A 22,839-nucleotide genomic window follows, 5' to 3' on the forward strand; every position below is an offset into this window, starting at 1 on the left:
AACGTCCACATAACTGCTCCGGAAGTGGGATCAATGGCACACAGACTACACTGTATGCGGATGATGTTCTCCTGTTTTTAACTGAACCTGATGATCTCCGTACCCCATTTGATACAATGTATCAATTGATTTGGGGCTATTTCAGGATATAAGATTAACTTTGCAAAATCGGAGGCTTTACCTTTGGGGAACCTTAAGGATGTGCCAGAAGTTGAAGGTGGCTCTAAGTTCCCTTTTAAGTGGTCACGGGAAGGGTTCCAGTACGTAGGCATTTTTATTGCCCCCAAGTTTGATCTGTTATTTCAGACTAACTTTGCTCACTTGCTCGACAATATTAGGCAAGATCTCCAGAGATGGGAGGCTCTTCCAATTTCATGGTTGGGCTGAATATCTCTGATTAAGATGAATGTTCTTCCTCATTTGCTTTATCCCATGTGTATGTTCCCTATAATGTTTCCCAGGTCAATGCTGAGGAAGCTTATGGGGTAATTTGGTTCCTTTGTCTGGCATCGTGGGTGGCCCCTCATCAAACTTACTAAATTGCAGTTGCCTCAAGGAGGGGGAAGAGTTGATTTCCCAGACATCAGAAGGTATCAATAGAGTTCCCTGCTGTCCTTTGTCTGCAATTGGGTAGGTAACGATCCAAACTCAATATGGCTAGATATTGAGGCCTCTCAAGCAAAGTGCCCTCTTATTAACCTGTTGTTCATGGATAAGATGAGGACAGTTATGGACCACTGCCAGAACCCCACTGTCATTAGTACAGTCAGGGCTTGGAGGGCGATGCGTCAGAGTGAGGGTTGTTTATCCAAAACTTTGCCACTTACACCTATAGTTGGCATGCCAGGGTTCTGACCAGGGATGATGGACTCAGGGTTCAAACTATGGGCAACAAGAGGAGTTTCCTGTTTGGGAGACTTGTTTGAGGAGGAGGTTATGATGTCTTTTGAGCAACTGAGCTGCAAATACAGGTTACCCAGCAGAGATCTTTTCCTTTTTTTCAGGTTAGGGATTTCATCCAGAAGACGACTACGCTTCTCACTAAGCCCTATAAGTCCGATACAGAGAGGTTGTTGCTACGCTCCACAAGCATCCTTTCGGTTAGTGCCCTCTATCGCCTGCTGGATGGCAAGGCCTGGCAGGATATTAACCGGTTATGAGAGGTCTGGGAGTAAGAGCTAGGAGTGGAGATCTCTTCTGAAACATGGGAGAACATATGGGAGAATACTCGAAAGATCTCAATCTGTAATAGGACATGCACTACGCAGTTAAAAGTTCTGCACAGGGTTCATCTGGCACCAGACCATCTAGCGAAGTTTAAAACAGGGGCATCTTCAGTGTGCCCAAATGTAAAATAAGTGTAGGTACTCTTACCCATTGCTTCTGGACATGCCACAGGCTCCGTGTTTATTGGAGCGCTGTGGCGGGAGAAATAGAGAGGGTATTGAGGACTGAAGTCAAAGTAGACCCGATATCTCTCCTCTTAGGTCTACCAAATTTACCACCTTTAGACAGGCATGGGAAGAAACTATTTAATATTCTTGCATACTGTGCACGGAAGAATATTCTGATGAACTGGGTGTCTGAGAACCCGCCGAGCTTGCTGGGATGGCAGAAATTAATTATGGAGCACATTCCCTTGGACTTTTTTACAAACATGGTGCACACACAACAGACCATTTTTATAAGACATGACAGCCCAACTTGAGTTATTTGGAATTAGATTTGTCAGTTTTCTTAACTAGGGCGTTTGTTTAACCAGGATGGTTAGATTTGTCAAGCCCTGGGCCCTGGAGGACGTCTCCTGAGTTAATACGGGTATACATACAATGCTCCCGTTCCTTTGTTTGGGAGTTTTGCGCCGAGCATAGCTGTTCTGTATTTTGTGGGGTTTTTTTTGCTTTTTTTGTGTTGCTTTGCATAGTATTAGGGTTTGTTTTGTATTAGAGGGTAGGTTAATAGTTAGGAAACAGTAGTATTGTAATTTGTGTTTTTATTTCTTTTTAGATTAGATTAGATTAGATTAGATTAGATTACAGTGTGGAAACAGGCCCTTCGGCCCAACAAGTCCACACCGACCCGCCGAAACGAAACCCACCCATACCCCTACATTTACCCCTTACCTAACACTACGGGCAATTTAGTATGGCCAATTCACCTAACCTGCACATCTTTGGACTGTGGGAGGAAACCGGAGCACCCGGAGGAAACCCACGCAGACACGGGGAGAACGTGCAAACTCCACACAGTCAGTCGCCTGAGTCGGGAATTGAACCCGGGTCTCTGGCGCTGCGAGGCAGCAGTGCTAACCACTGTCCCACCGTGCCGCCCATTATATATTTATTATACTGATAATAGTTATTGATTGTATTTTTCAATAATTTTATATGTTTGTAAAGTTAAAAAAAATTTGCTAATAAATATATTTACAAAAAAAATGAATGAGTGATTATTTAAAAAGCTTTCTGCCGATCTTCACCCTGCTGGACCAAGTGATGCAATCCATTATTTGAAGTTATCTTTCATGTGAATCCTGAACCTGAGGCCATCGTCTGCCTGTTCAAGTGGACATAACTTCTAATGACAACACAGAGTCCAGTACTACTGCATTAATAGCCCAAGCGATAATAGAGTCATACAGTTGTACCACATGGAAACAGACTCATTGGTCCAACCCGTCCATACCAACCAGATATTTGAAATTAAGCTGGCCCCATTTGCCAGCAGCTGGCTCATATCCCTCCAAAGCTTTCCTTTTCCTGTACACATCCAGGTGCCTTTTAAATGTTGCAATTGTACTAGCCTTCACGTCTACCTATGGCAGTTCATTCCATACAAACACTACCCTCTGCATGAAAATGTTGCCCCTAGGTCCTTTTTGAATTTTTTCCCTTTCACCTTAAACCTATGGCCTATAACTCTGGACTTCCCTGCCTGGGAAAAATACCTTGGCTCTTCATCCTATCCATGCCTCTCATGATTTTATAAACCCCTACAAGGTCACCCCTCAGCCTCTGACGCTCTAGACAAAATAGCCCCAGCCTATTCAGCCTCGTCCTATAGCTTAAATCCTCAATCCCGGCAACATTCTTGTAAATCCTTTCTGAACCCCATTCAAGTTTCACAATCTCTTTCCTATAGCAGGGAGATGAGAAAGAATTGCATGCAATATTCCTAAAGCAGCCTAACCAATGACCTGTACAGCCGCAATACAACATCCCAACTCCTGTACTCAATGCACTGATCAATAAAGGCAAACATACCAAATGTCTTCTTCACTACCCTGTCTATCTGTGATTCCACCTTCAAGGAATTATGAACCAGCACCTCAAGGTCTTTGTTCAGCCACACTCTCCAGGACTGTACCACTAAGTGTAAAAATCTCGTCCTGATTTGCCTTGCTAAATGCAACACTCACATTTATTTAAATTAACTCCATATGCCGAGCCTCAACCCATCAGCCCATCTGATCATGGTCCCATTGTACACCAAGTTAACGTTCTTCACTGTCCACTACACGACCAATTTTGGTATCATCTGCAAACTTAGCAACCATACCTCCTATATTCACATCCAAATCATTTATATAAATGACAAAAAGCAGTGGACCCAGCACCAATCCTTGCGGCACATCGCTGGTCACAGGCTTCCAGTTCGAAAGACAATCCTCTAACACTACCCTCCATCTCCTACATTCAAGCCAGCTTTGTATCCAATTGGCTAGCTCTCCCTGGATTCCATGTGATGTGATCTTGCCAACCTGCGGCGTGCTGCAAGATTGGTGCTGGGTCCATTGCTTTTCAATGATTTGGGTGTGAAAATAGGAGGTATGGTTAGTAAATTTGCAGAAGATACCAAAATTGGTGGGGTAGTGGACAGCAAAGGAGGTTCCTCAGAGTACAATGGAACCTTGAACAAATGAACCAATGGGCCAAGTAGATGATGAGGCTTAATCTAGGTAAATGTGAGATGTTACGTTTTGGTAGGGCAAATCAGGGCAAGACATATACACTTAATGGTACAGGAGTGTTGGCAAACAAAGAGACCTTGGAGTGCAGATTCATAGTTCCTTGAAAGTGGAGCTGCAGGTGGATGGGGCAGTGAAGGCGGCATTTGGTATGCTTGCCTTTATTGGTCAGTGCAATGATTATAGGGGTTGGGAGGTCATGTTTCAGCTGTACAGGTCATTGGTGAAGCCACTTTTGGAATACTGCATTCAATTTGGATCTTCCTACTGTAGGAAAATGCCATTAAACATGAAAGGACTCAGAAAAGAATTACAAGGAAGTTGGGGTTTTGAGCAATGTGGAGAAGCTGATTAGGCTGGTGCTGTTTTGCCTGGAGCACCGGAGGCTGAGGGGTGACCTTATAGAGGTTTATAAAATCATGAAGGGCATGGATAGGGCAAATAGTCAAAGTCTTTTCCCCAGGGTAGGGAAGCCCAAAACAGGAGGGCATAGGTTTAAGGTAAGAATGGAAAGATTTAAAAGGGACCCAAGGGATAACATTTTCACGCAGAGGGTGTGCATGCATGGAATGAACTACCCAAGGAAGTGGCGGGGCCTGGTACAATTACAACATTTAAAAGGCATCTGGATGGATATGTCAATAGGAAAGGTTTAGAGGTAAAATGGCCAAATGCTGGCAAGTGGGACTAGATTAATTTAGGCTATCGAGTTGGCATGGACAAGTTGCACTGAAGAGTCTGTTTTGGTGCTGTACATATCTATACCTCTATATCCAGTCTACTATGCAGAATCTTGTTGAATGCTTTGCTAAAGTCCATTTAGATAACGTGCACCACTCTGCCTTCATCAATCTTCGATGTCACTTCTTCAAAAAACTCAATCAAGTTAATGAGACATGATTTCTCATACACAAAGCCATGTTGACCATCTTTAATCAGTCTTTGCCTTTCCAAATATACGTAAATCTTGTCTCAGAATCCCCTCCAACAACTTACCCAGCACTGACGTCAAGCTCACGGGTCTAAAGTTCCCTGGCTTTTCCTTATCACCTTTCTTAAATAATGGCACCACATCCGTCACCCTCCAGCCTTCTGGACTTCCTCACCAGTGGCTAATCCTTTTCTTATCCAATGTTACTATAAACAGCTAAACCAGCAATTGTCCTCTATCATATGGCTGCTACATTTGCCTGCATTGCAGTAACTACACTACAAAAAGCAAAGCTTCATTGCATTTAAAGCATTTTGGGATGTTTCAATAATGTAACAAAGCATCACATAATCATAAGTTCCCTTTTCCAGACAGCCTCAGAGTTGGATGTGCAGGTTTGGAGGTGCCGTGTACAAAATTTCAAGTAGCACATAAGCCAGGCCTAAAAATCAAGATAATTCAACTAAACAGAAATACCATATTAAATAAACCAGAACATACTGTGGAGGCGGTCTACTTGATGTCCCTGCTGTACTGGTACTGGGCTCTTCTGCTATTCCACCACCATCCAAGTACATTGTGACAGCCATCTCCAGATTGTTGCCGCATGCTTCTAATATGTGCTTCCCAACACTTTCACTGGCACCTAAATCACATAAAAACTTATTAGAGAGCTCAAGGTATCCACCATCATACCTAACGTTAATGGCATGTGTTGTTTAAACTGCTTATAGGTACACAGATAATCTATTACCCTATGTAAATGTAAGCCACTTCATTGTATTAAAACTATTAAAATAGTGTCATTAATACCAGTATGCTACGGTTAAAAAAAACAAACCAATGACAATCTTAATGAACTGACGTCTCTCATCTCAAATTGCTAGCAGGACATCTGTGAGTACCAGTACTCACCTCAGCATTACATACAGGTACATAGAATATGCACCACAGAAACAGGCCATTCAACCCAACTAGTCTGCACTGGCATTTATACTCTGCACAATTTTGCAACTCTGTCCATTACATCGCAGCTTTTCAGTATACTGTATCTTTCTATTGAGTTCCCTTTTCTCTTCTGTCCAGTTGCCTTTTGAAAGTGTCTAAGCGATTTATCTCAAACTCTTCCTGAGATAACGAGTTCACATTCTCACCACTAGGTGAAGAAATTGCTCCTCAATTCCCTGTTGGATTTATTAGTAATCATCTTGCATTTTTATTTACTGACTTTTGATTCTCTCACAAGTAGAAAAACATAGGAGATATTTGATTACGTTGGAGGGGGTGCAGAGGAGATTTATCAGGATGTTAGCTGGGTTGGAAAGTTTCAGTTATGAAGAAAGATGGGATGGACAGGGGTTATTTTTCTTGGGACAAAGGACACTAAGGTGGGACATGATTGAAATGTATAAAATTACAAGGGGCACAGAAAGGATAGACAGAAAGGACCTTTTCTCCTTGGTGGTGGGATCAATGATGGGGGGAATGATTAAAGGGGCAGGAGATTTAGAGGAGATGTGAACAACTTTTTTTTCCACTCAGTGGCTGGTAAGAATCTCATATTCTCTATCTGTAAGGATGACGGAGGCAGAAACCCTCTTAACATTTAAGAAATATTTCAATGTGCATTTATGATTCCAATGCATTCAAGGCTATGGATGAAGAGCTAGAATAGATAGGTGCTTTTTTTTGACCAGTGCAGACTCAATGTGCTGTAGACCTCTATGGCTCCACATCTGTTCTGTCCAATCCATTTATTACCTTAAAAGTCTCTAAGCAATTACCTGGCTGTTTTCTCGTTTGTTTAACAGAATCCCAATTAATTTTGCCCAATAATTGTGGTGCCTCAGTTCTGTTACCTGTCCACTGAATTTGATGTGCACTTTCTCCCATGATTGTCATTTTTTTCTATAGCACGAAAGCTAGAGCAGAGCAGTGCTCTAAATGCAGCCAAGTAGACTCCAAGACAAGTTTAATATAACTGCATGACTTTTGAAATCTATGCTACTTTGTTAACATTTTAATTGCTTTGCAGACCTGCAATGCTGCTTTTGATGATGTATTCACCAATATCCTTTGCTCTTGTACTTTTTGTTTTACTTTGGCTCACTTTTCAGGTGCAAGTGATGCTTCCTCTCAAAGTGCATCACTTGTACCTCTTGTCCCTACCTCTGAGTAACAAGTCCTGGATTCAAGTCCCACCTGTCTTGGATATGTGTCACAACACATCTGAACAGACGGATTAAAAATGAATGCATCACCACATGTTTTCCTGTCAAAGGTTATTAGTCATCCAACTATCCAGACTCCAGATCAAGTATAGCTACAAGCATCCTACCAATTTTGGCATCATCTTGGTAAGGATCCTGTCCTTAAATCATCCACCTTTCCAATTAGTCCTGACACCATGCCCCCCACAATCATCCATACTATTCCAATAATTCTCTTATGCATTGGCTCCAAGGACTTGATATGTTTTCCAAAGCAGTTTTCCTTTGCATAAACCCATTTTAATGTCCCAGATGTTATGCCACACAAGATGAAAATGTGGGAGAAACAAGAGTTGTTGGGGTGGGGAGTCCACTGGTGGTGGCCTTCAATTGCTCAGCAGGATGTTTGCGGGGTGGGAGGGGGTTAATGGTCACTTCATAGAATAAAGACTGCATAATTGCTTGGTAGTGCAAAACTTAAATATTGCTAATAAAATACATTTTGTCCAAGATTTCCACCTTGCACTCATCAAGATAGTTTGCAGAAATACCAAAGGGAAAACAATAATTTCTACTGTTTGAAAAGAGAGTGCTTATTGATTATCAGGTGAACTCTGATTGAGCTGTTTCCATGGATAATACAGTTAATGATGGCTGACAGTTAACTGCCCAGATTTGTTCAGGTTTAAACAAGGAAGGTTGACTGATTGGTAAGACACTTGAAAAATTAACCAGCAAATGTATTTTGCTGAATTGAAACAGGGTGCAGTGTATGTACATGTTCTTTGTCAATGGAAAGAACAGGATCCTGTGAAAATATACGTAGCTTCCAGTACACGCAAGTACACCATATTGCAAGCTTGATTGACAATCCTAAATTGGTTGTCAATATAATTATTTGCACACACGGAATTATCCAGCAAGTGTTGTCTAATTGCCTAACATTGACAGTGATGCAAATTTTGCAAGCATGTGCTAGCTGGGTATGGTCAGTATTTTGCTTGTTGCCAACAGCCAAAGGGATATGCTGTTTCACATGATCCACCAGAGTTGGAACATATAGCATACATACTCAGCATGCGCACTGAAATCTGTATTCATTTGTATGATTACTGCATTGTTGATGCTTAATCTTTTGCTGAAACTTTTGCTCAACACAGGTTGATGAGGTAGACTGGGCACTTTTCTAGAGCAAGAGCGACAAATGATTAGACTGGGTTTGTCATTATCCTGCAGGAAGACTTTGGCAAACCTTATTCAGCATCAACAGCAGACGTGTGGCTTGGTAGCCACTAACCTTCTAACACATGGAATTATAGGAGACTTAATGTGTACATTGAAAGCTAGGATCTACACAACTAGAAAGATGAGAAATCTCCCAAGGTTCTTCAATATTGTCTGAGGCAAACCAATCTTCGTGAGTCAATGTATATGTTGGGATTTCTACAGTTACAGACATTAAAATTGACTTTATTGACAATCATGTAAAAAGGACCTGAGCCACATGTTCATCGTCAAACCCTGATGCTGGAAGAGGGTACAAAGTCAGGCAGCACAATGGCTCAGTGGTTAGCACTGTTACCTCACAGTGCCAGGGACCCAGGTTTGATTCCAGCCTTGGATGACTGTCAGCAAGCAGTGTGCATGTTCTCCTTGTGACAGTGTGCATTTCCAATGGACGCTTCGGTTTCTTCACACAAATCCAAGATGTGCAGTTTAGATGGATTAGCCATTGTAAATGTGGGATTAAAATATGATGGTCTTCGGAAGGTTGGTACAGACTCAATGGGCCGAACGGCCTCTCTCAACAGTGTTGAGATTCCATGATTCATTCTGCAGATAATGGCTACGCTAATCAGATAGCTTCTTACTGTACATCTCGCAAAGTCATGGAAAGGCCATAAGGCAGTCATTCTTAGTTTTGAAAAGTGCCCAGTCAACCTCTGACTACCTTGATGCCTGAAATGTTTGAGTGATGGGTGAAGCTAGCTTTTATGCATTGCTACTATGCAGTTGCAATATGAGTGGTGTTCACCATTAACAAGATGCCAATCTGCCCATTACCGGTGTGATACAGCTATGTAGGTTGGCAGAACATATCCAACAGTTTATCCTTTTGGATGCTCGCAACAAGGTAGGTACTGACAGCATCCAACTAGCCCATGCTTTCAAAACTCACAAGACAGTGCTAACATCAAATGTGATTCTGCAGTTTGTCAACATTTGCTGTATAATAACAAAAACTGAAATTGATGGAAAAGCTCAGGTCTGACAGCATCTATGGAGAGAAGTCAGAGTTAATCAGAAATCAGAATTATTTTGCAGAAGGGTCACTCGACCCAAAACTTTGATTTCTTTCAACAGATGCTGCCAGACTTTCTGTATTTGCTTCTAATTTACAGCATCCACAGTTCATTTGTTTTTTGCTGGATAATCCTGAGTATGCAGAGAATTATAGTATCAGTAATTTAGGACTATTAGTTGGGCTCAGTGTGGCACACTTGCATGTACTGGAAGCCACATATATTAACAAATTGAACACTGTTCTTTCCAGACAGAAGAACGTGTGCACAGTGCACCTGTTTCAATTCAACTAAACCAACAACAGCCATTCATTAATCTTTTTATTTCAATACCCTGACCAATTACAGTCAGCCTGCATTGTTCAAAATTTTACCCTTGCAATTATCTGTCAATAATTATTAATTGCTGCATTTTCCAACACCGCTACCAGAATCCACTTTCCAAGCAATCACCACCCACCTCTCATACAGTATAAATGATGGTAATCTCCTTAATTGGTATTCTTGCAAGTTGTCCTAATAAGTGCAAGATGAAAGGCTTTGACATAATCTTTTTTCAGCAGTATACTAGTATTATTTTATTCCTGTAGTGCAGGAATATGCTTTATAACATGATGTTTAATTTTGATATTAAAAGGTAAACCTATCTTTCCTGTAGTTTGCAGTACACTTTAATTTGTAACACTTGAATTCAAGTATGCTTGATGTAATCACTAGGATTCTATAACTGCTTATTGAAACCTACTCCTGGGCTGCCTAATTTTGCCACAGGTGGAGTATAATTATCCATATTCAAAAATCTGATCCAACATTAGTTTAATCACTTATGGTGTGAACTTCATGCCAGCAGCTAGCTCTTCTCTAACTACCATGATACAAAAGTAGGATTTTGATCTGTCAGCATCTTTCTGATGATCTGTTTAACAGTTTGAATTTGTTAAGTTGTTTAAATTAGCTCAACATGTTAAATCTTTCAACAGAGTAGTAGAATTGTGAACAGTACTTCCTATAGAGCTAGGAGTGCCAAATTCAGACAAATTAATCCAGCAGCACTGAAAAAGCAATTGTTTCCACTCAGTCACTGGAAATCAAAGACAACAGACCAACACTGGAGTTATTTGTCTAGCAGGAAACCACCACATTATGGATGCCATATTTAGCAATACAGGGATGATAGTCTAACTGTGGCAATATAACTAACCTGAATAAAATATGGTGTTTCTTCACGCAGAAGAAATGACTTAAATTGTTGTGCTAATGTATTGATTTATTAAAACTTTATTTTAAAAAGATTTTACTAATGACATCATTGCATTTTATACCTACAAACTAAGTCCTTACTTTAAACCTCTCTAACACCCCCAAACCCTTGAATTCTAGCTGAATTCCCTTTTTGAGTAAGCAAACTGATCCACTCCTGTCACATCTGCCATGAATAATATTGATTCATGTTGATTCAGCCACATATTTGCCCTGCACTGTAAGGAAGCACTTGGCACCTTCAACATATACCACACCCAAAGTGCCCAAAAGAAATGATCTTAAACCTAATCTCTGTGCACCAAATCACATGCAGCACAGATATGGCACATGGTATTCAAGATAGGTTATGTACCTGCAATATAGCTGAACAGTACATATTATGTTGCATTCCATATAGCTAGCACAAATACTATACAGAAGTATGTATATCTTAGTGCATGGTAGCTATATTCATGTACTGTACAAATATACAAGTCAAAGATGCACACCAAAACATACAGTTCTACTGTATGTGAATGTCACTCTAGATAAATACAAGATCTAGTTGGCATGTTTAACAATCATAAGATAGACAAATACCACAAGTTGGGCTCTCTGAGGTACATAGTACAATACAACAGATAGAATAACAATTTAAATGTAGTATATATCATAATGATTAAAAATGTTTGTCTAATGAGTCTCTGAAACAATCACTGAAACAGTGTTGTGGGGCAGGAATCACACAAAGTGAATACACTTCTCTAGCTAGTAGGTGGTTACCACTTCAAAGGGAGTTGTCTGACTTCTATACATGAGTTGGTTAGTAACCAACCAATCTAGATGAGAAGCATCATCTGTACTGGATATTTTACCCAGAGTGGAGAGATCTCATGTATCACAGCAAGGTCACTTTGGTCTCCAAAAAATTAATGGGGAAAAATGTGGTAGCTTTGAATTCTTGTATCGACAGTTCTGACTAATTGTGGACCTTTATGATCTTGGTTTGTACCTATTGAGGATTCTGAAGGGCTCAGTTTGACATGAAACCTTTCACAGTGGACAACTGAGCTGCTATAAATTGCAGGTACAGTGCCATTGTACAAGTGTTCTAATCCAGGCAAACCTAATTTTTTTGTTTCACTGAGCATATGAATAAAAACAACTGCAGTTTTTAACCTGAACTGCAATGTCAGAGAGTGCATTTTATATCATTCCAGGAATCAAGGACAAGATGTTTTGGCATCACATGTCCCTCCCAGAGCAGATATCAATGATAAATTGGCTTTTATTCAACCAAATGTGTTACTTTCAAAGTAGTTTGTGCAAAAATCACAAGTATCACTACTGGGAAGCAAGAGATCGCCTATCGGAAAGGACCTTTGATACTGGAAGCAAGGAAGATAGTGAATACAGACCTATTTTGTATCCATCTACCACCCACCTTTCAATGTGGACTAGATAATTATGTCAGAGTTAGCAAGCCAAAGGTCCATCTGCTTGACATTCATCATTGGATTGTAAGAGATGCCCCTGTGAAAGAGCATTGTTAATAAAGTGAAACACTGTGAAGCTGCCTTAGGCTCATGTTCAGATATGTCCTCAACTAGAAAACTGGAGGAGGAGTTAGTAGCTCACATATGGGGCTACTTGACCTAATGATATAGGGAGAAGGAGAAATGAGATTTTGAAGGTGTCTGAGGAGCTATTATAAAGTTAAAAAGCAGACACTCAACAGAGTGAATTGCTAGAAGTAGATCTGAGGTTTAAATGAGTTGCTAAAACAGTGCTGTAGAAGATGAGCACTTCAATTCAGGGGAACTGGCACCAGTACCTGAAAAGCAGCAGCTTTTCCATTGGAAAGGGCTTCATATATACCAGCTCGTAGCCCACATCCAGGCAAATCATTTAACCAGAATATTGGATTGGGTGCTAAGTTCAAGACAGGATTCAGATAATTACATAAATGTATCAGTACAGAATAGTTGATTAGGTAAGATCACACAAGAGAGAGCATTTTAATAAGAAATTACCGATTAAAGCCACATCAGGGGAAAAATATTAAACAGTTAAAATTAAAGGTACTATATCAAAGTACATGAAGTATTCACAAAGGAAATAAGGTATACGGAGACAGGTTGGAAATACAGAAATGCTAAAGACGTATTGCTGAGATAATATTGAACAATGGAACAAGTTTGATGGACTTCACAGTCCATCCTAATTTCTGACAGGACATATCAAGAAAAGATCAACATAGTGTCGATATAACATAGTGGGCGGCACGGTGGTTAGCACTGCTGCCTCACAGCGCCAGAGACCCGGGTTCAATTCCCGCCTCAGGCGACTGACTGTGTGGAGTTTGCACGTTCTCCCCGTGTCTGCGTGGGTTTCCTCCGGTTTCCTCCCACAGTCCAAAGATGTGCAGGTCAGGTGAATCTAATCTAATCAGCGAAATCAGTACTGCAGATGCTGGAGATTAGAGTCAAGAGTGTGGTGCTGGAAAAGCACAGCAGGTCAGGCAGCATCCGAGGAGCAGGAACATCGACGTTTTGGGCAAAAGCCCTTCATCAGGAAGGGGGCTGGGAGTCTAGGGGGTGGAGAGATAATTGGGAGGGGGCTGGGGCTTGGGGCGGAGAAGTGGAAGTACAGAGTGTGCAATAGGTGGACGCAGGTGGGGATAAAGGTGATAGGTCAGAGGGGAGGGTGGTGCAAATAGGTGGAAGGAAGATGGACATGAGGATGGTGCTGAGCTGGAAGGTTGGAACTGGGGTAAGATGGGAGGATGGGAAATGATGGAACTGGTGAAATCCACATTGATGCCATGGGGTGGAGGGTCCCGAGGTGGAAAATGAGGCACCCTTCCTCCTGGTGTCGGGTGGTAAGGGAGTGGCGATGGAGGAGACCCAGGACCTGCATGTCCTCGGCAGAGTGGGAGGGGGTGTTGAAGTGTTCGGCCATGAGGCGGTAAGGATGGTTGGCGCTCTACGAGTAGATTTCAGAGACCATCTCCGGAACACCCGCATCAACCAAGAAGAACGCCTCATAGAACATAGAAGAATACAGCGCAGTACAGGTCCTTTGGCCCTCGATGTTGTGCCGATCCAAGCCCACCTAACCTACACTAGCCCACTACCCTCCATATGCCTATCCAATGCCCGCTTAAATGCCCATAAAGAGGGAGAGTCCACCACTGCTACTGGCAGGGCATTCCATGAACTCACGACTTGCTGAGTAAAGAATCTACCCCTAACATCTGTCCTATACCTACCACCCCTTAATTTAAAGCTATGCCCCCTCGTAATAGCTGACTCCATACATGGAAAAAGGTTCTCACGGTCAACCCTATCTAAACCCCTAATCATCTTGTACACCTCTATCAAGTCACCCCTAAACCTTCTTTTCTCCAATGGAAACAACCCCAAGTGCCTCAGCCTTTCCTCATACGATCTTCCTACCATACCAGGCAACATCCTGGTAAACCTCCTCTGCAGCCGTTCCAGTGTCTCCACATCCTTCCTATAGTATGGCGACCAAAACTGCACACAATACTCCAGGTGCGGCCGCACCAGAGTCTTATACAACTGCAAATATCATCTTCTGATTTAGGACCCTCCAACCACATGGTATCAATGTGTTTCCCCATTTCTCCTCCTCCCACCTCACCCCAGTTCTAACCTTCCAGCTCAGTTCCGTCCTCATGACCTGTCCTATCTGTCCACCTTCCTTCCCACTTATCGGCACCACCCTCCCCTCTGACTGATCACCTTTACCCCCACCTACATCCACCTATTGCACTCTCAGCTACCTTCCCCGCCCCCCCCCCCCCCCATTTATCTCTCCACTCCCTAGGCTCCCTGCATCATTTCTGATGAAGGGCTTTTTCCCAAAACATCGATTATCCTGCTCCATGGATGCTGCCTGACCTGCTGTGCTTTTCCAGCACCACACTCTTACCCATACTGTCGATATAGGTTGCCTTTGAAACTTGATTTTGAGTTTTTGTGAAAGAAAAGTTACGAGGTTAAGAGATCAGGGTAATCTCAGGGTTATTGTCTACATGAAGTTTAGGAAAAGTATGATTTATGCCAGATTAGTTTACAAGACAAATCCAGACCACAACGTTCTTCCACATCAACAATAGCTCAGTTGATAGCACTCTCAGCTCTTAGTCACAAGGTCTGAGTTAAAATCTCACTCCTGGGGTTAAGTGAACCTGTCTTGGCGGATGATCTGCAACAGCACATAGAGTAATATACTGTCAGTGGTACCAACTTTCAGATGAGACATAAAACCGAGGCCCCATTTGCCTGCTTGTGTGAATGTTAAAAAAGTCCCATGGTACTATTTTGAAGAATGGCAGGCGACTTACCCCTAATATCATAACCAGAACGAGGCCCTCAATCAACATCACAAAATCAGATCTGATCGTGACCACATGATTGTTTGTGGGATTGTGCTATAAGTTACCTGTCACATAATAACACTTCAAAAACAAGTTCACTGACTCACAGCACTTTGATACATCTGGTGATCATGAAAAATGCTAAACAGATTCAAGTCTTTCTTTCTATAAAGGGGAATTTGATTTGCTTAATCAGGAACTGAACGCTAGGCAATGGCTGAAGATCAGACTTGAGGCAGGTTACCAGTAGTATTACCCTGGGGTCAGTGCTAACTGTATGATTGCTCGCTGCACATATTAACCAGTCATTGATGTTGAGAGAATGCTCAATGGTTTGGCAGGTATAAGGTAAAGACTGCAGAAGAGAGCAATTTTCTACAGAAGACATGGATCTAGTTGGAAAATGAATGAAGCAATAGCAAACAGCACTTAACCTGCTTTAAAACTGCATATTACATATCAGAAGAACCAACACAATACACATCATTTACAGGGAACTGCATGTGATTTAATTAAAAGGATTGAAGCATCATTGTACACATAACTGAAGATTCAAAATCAATGCTGCACAGCTTGACCCACAGCAAGCAGGGTATTGAGTTTTATTAACAGAATTATTCAGTACTAAACTAAAAGGAAATAATTGTATGGTCAGACCACAAACAGACTACTGTGCCCCATTTTGGTAAATAACATAGTTGCCTTGGAAGACAAATTAGAAGAGTGCACTGCAAATTATTACTAGCTTAAGATTCAAAGTTACTCAGGCAAGCACAGAGTTGGGTTTATTTATTTTGCCACAACACAAATTTACAGGAGGCCTAACACAGTGAAAGAAAATATCAGAAGGGTTAAATATTGTCCTTCTTGATTGCATTCATTTGGAGAACCAGGGGAAATAAGGTTTAAACCACCTGTAATTTCTGAATAGATCTGACATTAGCCAATTTTTTTTCCTCCAAAAAGTACTAAGCTTTTGGAATGGACACCAGCTGGTGCAGTATGCGTTGACTCTCTAAATGGTTGAAATATGTGGCATTGGAAAAGCACAGCAGGTCAGGCAGCATCTGAGGAGCAGGAGAGTTGACGTTTCGGGCATACACCCGTCATCAGGAATGGTGTTGAGGAGCCAGGTAAATGGACAGGGCAGGTATCACAGGGTAAAGGGGCATTAAATCCCCCTCAGGCAGAGGCATCAATACCTCTCAGCAGTCTCATAGGATCATCACATCATTCCCTCAGGAGACTGGCAGGGTTTTGGAATTCCCCTCAGGAGACCTGTAGGGGAATTAATCCACCCTCAGGGGCAACGGGAACCACAGGAGGCATTAACCCCACCCCCCAGGGACTAGAAGGTGCATTAACACCTCAAGGGACTAGCAGAAGCATTAACAATCCCTCAAGGTACTAGTAGTGACATTAACACATCCTCAGGGGACTGAAGGGGCATTAACACCCCTCAAGATACTGGCAGGGGTATAATACCCCTCAGGGGAAATAACCACCTTCAAGAACTGGCAGGAGCATTAACACAGAAATCGGGGACGAGCAAGGGATTTAAGAGCCCCCTCCCTTCAGGGGACAGTCAGGAACGCTCCCATACCTTTCCCACATATGGGTGGGGTGGGGTGGGGTGGGGTGTGGGGGCGGGGCTGGTGGGATGGGGCAGTGCCCTGGGCCTGGCTGGCTGGCTGGCCGGCCTGCTGAGTGGCCCAGGACTCCCAGTCCTCGGGGATGATGGTTGGCGGTGAGGGGTGGACACAATGAAGTCAGGCGGAGTCCTGAGCGCGGCGGCGGCGGCGGTGGTCTCCAGTTCCCCCCACTCTCTCCCGCCTGTTTACCTGTAATGGCTGTGAACTGCCGGATTAACCCCTGCAGCGCCGACCCGGCCGACCCCGCTCCATCACCAACCGCCGCCATCTTACCGCGCAGCGCCCACGCAGGCGCACTCGGCCCTGCCCCTCACCTCCGCTAACCCCACCCCCCCCCCTTCCCCGACACGGGGACGTGACGTCAACCCCTCCAAACCCATTGGGCGGCAGCCCCAGTCCCACGCCTGCGCATTCCGCATGCGTGCCAAATCGGAACGACATCTTTGATCAAGGCAACAGTTTGCTCTCCCCATTGACTGGAGCATTTTCTCATTGTTTGTAAATCAGCAGCGACTGTCGCTGTCGCGATTTGTATTTGGCGATGCTGAGAAGGCGATCTTTTCTGCGACACCCCAGCAGCAGTACGAGAATTGCAATTGCACTCACGTCCAGTGCGCTGTATTTGTAACTTGTCGCGTGCAAAGTTTTGGAATTCGACCAAGAGGTCAGAATATTCTGTCCCAACCTATTATCGTGAACACTGTATTCCCACTGTACACCCAGCTAGATATTTTGCAACAATTTGTTTGGATTTTAAGAATTGTTTAATTACCAACGAGTTTGCAAATGATTCTGACGGCAAAGCATCGTCAAACAACGGTAAAACACTGCTGCCAGTTGACAACAAAGCTAACTGAATCAAAAACAAAAAAGTGCTGAAGAAACTCATCAGGTCTAGCACCATATATAGATGAGAGTGGTGCTGGAAAAGCACAGCAGGTCAGGCAGCATCCGAGGAGCCGGAAAATCGACGTTTCGGGCAAAAGCCCTTCATCAGGAATCGAGGCAGGATGCCTGCAGAGTGGAGAGATAAATGGGTGGGGGTGGGGAGAAAGTAGCATAGAGTACAATAGGTGAATGGGGGTGGGGATGGAGGTGGTAGGTCAGAGAGGAGGGTGGGGGAAGTTAGCAAAGAGTACAGCAGGTGAATGGGGGTAGGGATGAAGGTGATAGGTCAGAGAGGAGGGTGGAGTGGATAGGTGGAAAGAAAGATAGGCAGGTAGGACAGGTCATGGGGAACAGTGCTGAGCTGGAAGGCTGGAGCTGGGGTGAGAGAAGGGGAAATGAGGAAACTGGTGGAATCCACATTGATGCCCTGAGGTTGAAGTATTCCGAGGCGGAATATGAGGCGTTCTTCCTCTAGGCGTCTGGTGGTGAGGGAGCGGCAGTGGAGGAGGCCCAGGACCTGCATGCCCTCTGCAGAGTGGGAGGGGAAGTTGAAATGTTGGGCCACATTGCGGTGGGGTTGATTGGTAGCACTATATACGATGAGAGAAACAATAGTTAACGTTTCATGTCAATTAGGACTTCGTCAGAACTAAAACTCTTGTTAATTCTATTTTCTCGCTTTAGCTATTTCTATTTCAGGTTGCAAACATCCTCATTCTGCTTTTAAAGCATGTTTATTATAGTCGATACTAGGTGGTCAGCTTTTTAAGTAACCTTTCTTAGACGTGTCAGGAAAGGACTGTAAGCACTTATGCTTCATAAAATTAAGAGAATTTAAGATGCCGACATAGCAGTAGTAGTAAAGAAATATTATACAATTACATTTTTTGCAGCCCTGAAATGGCATGCAAACAGTTTTAAAATCAAAACAAGTCATGAAGATCAGGAATGCATTGTCCACATGAAAGACAGGAAGAGATTTTTCAAAAGGGAACAGAATAAATTATTGAAGTTAAATATAGTCACATGGGGAAACAGCACTGTAGACTGAAAGGAAAGTTCTACCAAGGACAGGAAAATAGATACCAGTAGGCCAATCAGCCCATCAAGTCTCTCTGCCATTCAGTGAGATCACAGCTGATCTGATAATCCTAAATGCCACTTTCCTGCCTTTTTGCCATAACTCTCAATTTCAATAATGATTAAAAATCTCTCAGCCTTCAATATACTTAATGACCTGGCCTTTGTGATAAAGAATTCTACAGGTTCACTAACCTCAGAAGAAATTCTTCCTCATCCCTGTCTTAAATGAGCAGCACTTAATTGAGTGTATGCCTTCTGGTGCCAGACTCTCCCACGAGTGGAAACCAAAGTCCACTTCTGTTCAGTATCATATGATCTTGCATTTATACAACACCTTGAAGGTAGGCCAATATCCAAGGCATTACAGATAAGTGAAATCACAGAAAAAAGACAAGTCAAAGGAAATATTAGAAAGATCAAATTGGAGGGTCTAAAGAAAGATGAAAGGAAGGAGGCAAAGGGATTAAGAAAGGATTTCAGAGTTAAGAGCCTTGAAAGCATAGCTGCTAATGGTAGCTCAAAGTGTGTAGTGGATGTTCACAACTTGCATTTTGCAGGACTTTTTAGCACAGTAAAACACCCTGAAGTGTGCACATGAGCATAATGACATTTGACATCAAGTCATACAAGAAAATAAGGGCAGATGACAAACTTCATTAAAACAATAGGTTTTAAAAGGCATCTTAAAGAAGGAAGCAGGTACAGTTGCAAAAAGGTTTAGGAAAGAAATTCCAGAGTTTAGAATTTTGTTTAGCCATTCAAGTCAAAGCAACCGATGGTGGAATAATTAAAAATGGGGACCAAAGAGACTCATGTTGGAAGTGCACAAAGACCTGAAGTTAGAGATAGGAAGAGATGACATGATGAAGGAATTTGAAGAGGCTTGGAGCCAGTATAGGTAAATAAGTGTTAGGGTTCTTGGTAGCGGTGACTGACACCTCAGTTCTGGATCCAACAGAACACTAATATCATGAATAGTCGACATCAGCAACCAGAGGCTAATAGCATCAGTGCTCCAGGAGTGATGTTTGTGGTGGGGACTGGCAGTGTTGGGCAAGCCACTGATTTATTTCTTTGAACCGGGTCTTCCGTAGTTGTATGGGAGGCATGGTGGCACCATGGTTAGCACTGCTGCCTCACAGCACCAGAGACCCTGGTTCAATTCCCGCCTCGGGAAACTGTCTGTGTGGAGTTTGCACATTCTCCCCGTGTCTGCGTGGGTTTCCTCCCACAGTCCAAAGATATGCAAGGTTAGGTGAATTGGCTATGCTAAATTGCCCGTAGTGTTAGGTGAAGGGGTAAATGTAGGGGAATGGGTCTAGGTGGGTGCGCTTCGATGGTTTGGTGTGGACTTGTTGTACTAATCTAGTACAATACTCAGTATATTGTCATCTTAAAATACAGTTTAAAAATCACACAACACTAGGTTGTAGTTCAACATGTTTATTTGGAAATACTAGTTTTCGGAGCACTGCTCCTTCATAGGTAGCTTGTGGGGCAGGATCCTGACGACACCTCCACATCAAAAAAAAAATACACTTTGCACTAGCTGTTACGCAAATATCATTTTTGAGTGACAGGAGTCCTGTATGCTCTGAGACAGATTCCTCATTAGGCACATCATACTTTGGGTAAGACTAAAAGACGTAGGAGCAGAAATTAGGCAATTCAGCCCATTGAGTCTGCTCCGCCATTCAATCATGGCTGATAAGATTCTCAAACCCTTCTGTTGTTTCTTCCCTGTAACCCTTGATCACCTTGATACTCAAGAATCTATCTATCTCAGTCTTAAACATGCTCATGGTTTAGAGTTGCCAGTGTTGGACTGGGTTGGACAAGTTAAAAATCACACACCACCAGGTTATTGTCCAACAGGTTAATTTGGAGGCACTAGCTTTTGAAGCACTGCTTCTTCATCAGGTGGTAATTGGTTGTGGGCCTATGCAAATTAGCTTACATAACGACTGAGCTCTTTTCTCACTTCTCTGCAACTCTTAGGCTTTCTATTCGAAGTCATTTCACATTGCAATAAATTTCACTCACCTGTCAGCTACAAACATTTACTCATGGTTAAGATGCAAAACCTGTCTATGTCTCTACTCCAAGTTTGATCCATAAATTCTAAAATAAGACAATCTTATATATCAAAATAAAATCTCAGTTTGAAAACAATGTTTCATTCGCATTATTTCTCAAGTACTAAGGGATTCAAAGATAGAATTTCCAAGTATAAAAAAAACTCGGCTTGTTTATATCTAACCATGTTAAAATGTCTGTAATCTAGTAAAAACAATCATGCAGACATTTCCTAATTTAATGGCAACAATTTGCTGCATTGATAGATGACATTCAAACAGGAATTTCAGTGTTAACTTTATGTCATACCTCTAATGGTTCTTTCAATGCTCATTACAGAACTTACTAATAAATGAGCTGATGAAGCCTCTGGCGTTAAAGTTAACTATTTTATAAGATTCAAGTTCATTAATTCAGTGCATTTTTGTCATCAAGAGCACTAGCCTTTGTTTTATTTTTATAATTGAAATAGACCATAGGTCTCCATTGCATCCTGTCAAATTAACTTATGTTGTTCTGGTTCTGCTTCATCGATGTTACGGAAGACCGAAAGGTTTGAGTTGTAAGGAGATGCTGGATAGGCTGGGAGATTTTTTTCCAGGAGGCTGAGATGTAACCTTATGGAAATTATAAAATTATGAGCAGCATAGATAAGGTCTTTCACCTAGGTTAGGGACGTCCAAAACCAGAGGGCATTTATTTCCATGCTGTATGACTCTATGGAAAAAGTGAGGACTGCAGATGCTGGAGATCAGAGCTGAAAACGTGTTGCTGGAAAAGCACAGCAAGTCAGGCAGCATCCAAGGAGCAGGAGAATCGACGTTTTGGGCATGAGCCCTTCCAATTCTCCTGCTCCTTGGATGCTGCCTGACCTGCTGTGCTTTTCCAGCAACACATTTTCAGCCGTGTATGACTCTATGACCAATTTACCACTCAATGGTCAAAATGTTGCTGTGTGACCCACCCACACAGCATGTGCTTTCATAGCTTAAGGAGAGCAATGGATGAAGTGAACAGACCTAGGAATCTCTGTCAACTATGTCCGAAACAATACAAAACAAAACCAAGAGCCAAAACCGAAATTGCCTAACTCAAACTCATGAACAGTTACTGGACTCAAAACATCAACTGTTTTCTCTCCACAGATACAGCCAGAACTGCCGCGTTTCTTCATCAATTTCTGTATTTGATTTAGATCTTTAGTGTTTTGTTTTATTTTAAACCAAAATGGATGGCAAACTACTTGGTTAAACCAGTTCAATATTATTTTAGAGAAAGCCATGGTAAAGCTTTGTAGTAACATGGTCAAAACACAGCCAACTGTCACTGGCTCCAGACAATTGAAAGGTTGATCCCGGATAGCAAGGGTATGAAGATATGAAGAGCAAGAGATTCCTATTTTTCAGCTCAGAAACAAGTAAACCTGTTACTAGAATTATACAAAACAGCAAAACGATATGGAAAAGGTGTACCTAGATGGTTTAAATTAATTACTGGAAGACAAAGTAACATGGTCATCGTAGTAAAAGATAGCTCTGTCAAATACCTGGAAGTTCTTCCATACACAGGCTGGATCTATGTTTGGAATAGACTCAGTGGAGCTGAAACATTTTGGATGTACTTAAAACAATGAATATAACAGGGTACTGCTGGATTTCTGCTGCATGGATAAACAAATAAGCCAAATCCATCTCAGCCTCTTCCTGTGGTCCTCAGCATTAGATACTAGTATTCAGACAAGTCAATTCGCTCCACGTGAGATCAAGAAACGGTTGGAGACACTGGATGCTGCAATGGCTACGGGCCCAGACAACATTCCGGTAGTAGTACTGAAGAGTCGTGCTTCAGAACTTGGTGTGGTGTTAGCAAAGACATTCCAGTAGTTACAGCACTAGCATCTACCTAACAATGTGGAAAATTGCCCAATAAAAAGTAGGATAAATCTAATTATCACCCCATCAGTCTATTCTCAATCAGTAAAATAATGGAAGATGTCATAAACAGTGCTATCAAGCAACACCTGATCAGCAATAACCTGCTCAGTGACACCCAGCTTGAGTTCCATCAGGGCCACTCAGCTCC

At 42.4% G+C, this 22,839-nt stretch overlaps 1 protein-coding gene across 2 annotated transcripts in view; it reads right to left on the minus strand.

Annotated features, from left to right (window-relative positions):
• Positions 1-16,983, minus strand: part of ubxn7 (UBX domain protein 7) — a 129,092-nt gene extending 112,109 nt beyond the window's left edge. The window contains exons 1-2 of one of the 2 annotated variants that reach the window (XM_043701774.2): positions 16,900-16,983; positions 5,400-5,544 (exon numbers count right to left, since the gene is read on the minus strand). In XM_043701774.2, coding sequence (XP_043557709.1) covers positions 5,400-5,544; positions 16,900-16,978 — 224 coding nt within the window. In that variant the 5' untranslated portion in view covers positions 16,979-16,983. Of the gene's footprint in view, positions 1-5,399; positions 5,545-16,899 lie in introns of those variants that run through there. The other variant, XM_043701776.2, reaches the window with a different exon arrangement.
• Between the last annotated feature and the right edge of the window lie 5,856 nt (positions 16,984-22,839).

Source organism: Chiloscyllium plagiosum, unplaced genomic scaffold (genome assembly GCF_037043375.1).
Source record: "Chiloscyllium plagiosum isolate Xiang-an unplaced genomic scaffold, Cpla_swu_hap1 HiC_scaffold_13, whole genome shotgun sequence".
Lineage (NCBI taxonomy): Eukaryota > Metazoa > Chordata > Chondrichthyes > Orectolobiformes > Hemiscylliidae > Chiloscyllium > Chiloscyllium plagiosum.